Source organism: Rhagoletis pomonella, unplaced genomic scaffold, assembly GCF_013731165.1.
Source record: "Rhagoletis pomonella isolate Grant_MI unplaced genomic scaffold, Rhpom_1.0 Rhpom_scaffold_01998, whole genome shotgun sequence".
Taxonomy (NCBI): Eukaryota; Metazoa; Arthropoda; class Insecta; order Diptera; family Tephritidae; genus Rhagoletis; species Rhagoletis pomonella.
In genome coordinates, this window is record NW_023460552.1 from 26108 (window position 1) to 28258 (window position 2151).

A 2151-nucleotide genomic window follows, 5' to 3' on the forward strand; every position below is an offset into this window, starting at 1 on the left:
CTACTGGGTATATGTAAATTAAGTTCTGGTCGAACGTACACGCACTTATATACCTGCATTTTATTTCCCTATACTCACGCCCGGTTAGTAAACCTTTAGTATACCCTTAATCACACCTGAAAGTACCGAAGTGGCAGAGGTAAAAGTTTGTAATGAAGTGGGTAAGCATAAATAATTTAATATGCAGGAAATTGTTACGATTACAAAAGTTAACTGCTGCAGCTAGGCACTAAAGTTACAAGGTGTACGCACGACACATGAGAAAGACGGAGGAAATATGCATAGCGGAAACTCATATGCGCGGAATTTATGAGCGCGCAAACTTTTGCCTGAGCGAACGACGTAACGGTGCATGCGAAGTGAGCAAGTTGAAACTTACGCTTCCTTTAATTACATAAAATCACAAATCTTTATTACATTTTTAATAAAAAGCACTTATAAATTCACAAATTAAAATATTTCTTACTTATTTAGTACACATTCACTTAACACTAATGAGCGAATAGCGGCGGTCGGTCACTCCTGCCACGCGCACCTCTTTGCTTTGGTTTAAAACTGCACAGCACACATCAAAGTACATACTTATTTCTTACTTCCACCTCAAAGAGTTCTGTCAAATTCACTGCAATCGAATGTCCTCCTGAAATGTTATGTGCTCGCCGCGTTGCAGCGCATAGTTGGCTGCGTCGAGTTCGCTGCCCAGCATCTCACATAGCGCCGCTATGTAGGTCTGCGCCATTTGCAGCGTCTCATATTTGGACAGCTTCTGGTCAATGGTTGGAGCAGGCACCACCTCACGCAGCCGATCGAAGGCCTCATTTAGGCCATTCATACGCTTGCGCTCGCGGGCATTGGCAGCTTGGCGTCGGCGCTTAAGCACGCTAGGGCTGGGTGGCTTTGTGGTGGCGTCTGCTCTCTTCGAGCTTGAGTCCTTGCGCAGATGGGTTGCTGCACGTTTGTTACATTTGCCAGATTTTGCGGATATAGGTGAACCAGATTTGCTCGGCGTCGTGCTTGTGGAGCACTCTCCGGCGGAGGCGGCAATACTGGCATTGAGTTGATGATGCAGCGACTGCTGTGGCGGGTTGAAGTTGTAGTTGGGAAAGAATTGATTCGCCTGTGTTATTGGTTGCAACGAACGATTTCCCGTGTAGCTTAATGCGGTGGCGGGCCAATCGTGCAGCAACAGGTGGTTTTCTTTGTGACTACCCACGTCCGCGTGGCTCTCGGTGCCAGTGCTGATGATGGAGAGCGTATAGCTGGGACTGCTTGCGTATTGCTGCGAACCATCTTCCTCGGAGGAGGCATACGAGAAATCACTGAAGCGCGTTGGGAATGAATTAACGGAGTGCTGCTGGATTCGCTGCTCCAAATACTTTTGTTGTAGCTGCACAGCTTCGATGTTTAAGTTCATATTCTTCGAAAAGATCCTCACTTTACTGCGTGCTAACAAGAACTGTTTGCTCGTTGCAGCTACTGGCGAGTTTGAAGCGCTTAAACGCCAGAATGCTAAGAATATGCCAGAAGGGCCAACTGTTCTACATTTCAACTGCTCCGGTGCTGAAGCGTCTTCTGCTGCTGTTGCTGCCATTTGGCCAACGAAGTCCCCATTGATGGTCTGCCAGTCGAATTTTGACCAACTGGCACGCGAGTGACACGAGCTACGAACGCGCGCGGCAGACATCCCTCATTGCGGTGGCGTTGACCATATGGTCGTAGCAAGGGAAGATTTCAAAGCAAAAACATCAGCCGCACTGTGGAAAAACAAAGCGGGGTAGAGAAATGAAAACAGAAAAAAAAAATTATAGTCGGAATGTAAAACAGTTAATTTAAGGATCATCATTATTAACATATCAGTAGCGGCAGGATCAGTGCCGCACTTTGCCGCATGTTGTTGTTGCATTCTTCCCCTTTCCCAACGCGTTACTCAGGGGTTGTCATGCACACATACACACTAACCCATATACTTAAACGCTCACTTCAACTTCATCAACTAACCTGCGCTGCGCTGTCGTGCTGCCTGCCTACACTGCTTCTCCTTCCCTAAATTGCCGCTATCATGGAGTGCGATCGTATAATTTGTGACTTTCACGGTTTATAGCACACGCAAGTCACTGCTGCGCTGCACCGCAGCCAACGAAAACATTGAGG

The 2151-nt window shown here is 47.1% G+C and overlaps 1 protein-coding gene across 1 annotated transcript; it reads right to left on the minus strand.

Moving 5' to 3' along the window:
• Positions 1-409: 409 nt before the first annotated feature.
• LOC118752957 (protein twist-like) lies at positions 410-1739 on the minus strand. The gene has a single exon (XM_036487805.1). The coding sequence runs from the start codon at positions 1682-1684 to the stop codon at positions 620-622; it is 1065 nt and encodes a 354-aa protein (XP_036343698.1). The 5' UTR covers positions 1685-1739; the 3' UTR covers positions 410-619.
• Positions 1740-2151: the final 412 nt, after the last annotated feature.

Coding starts and splice junctions, on each gene's coding strand:
- LOC118752957 (XM_036487805.1), bottom strand. CDS start 1,684: ATGTCTGCCGCGCGCGTTCGTAGCTCGTGTCACTCGCGTGCCAGTTGG.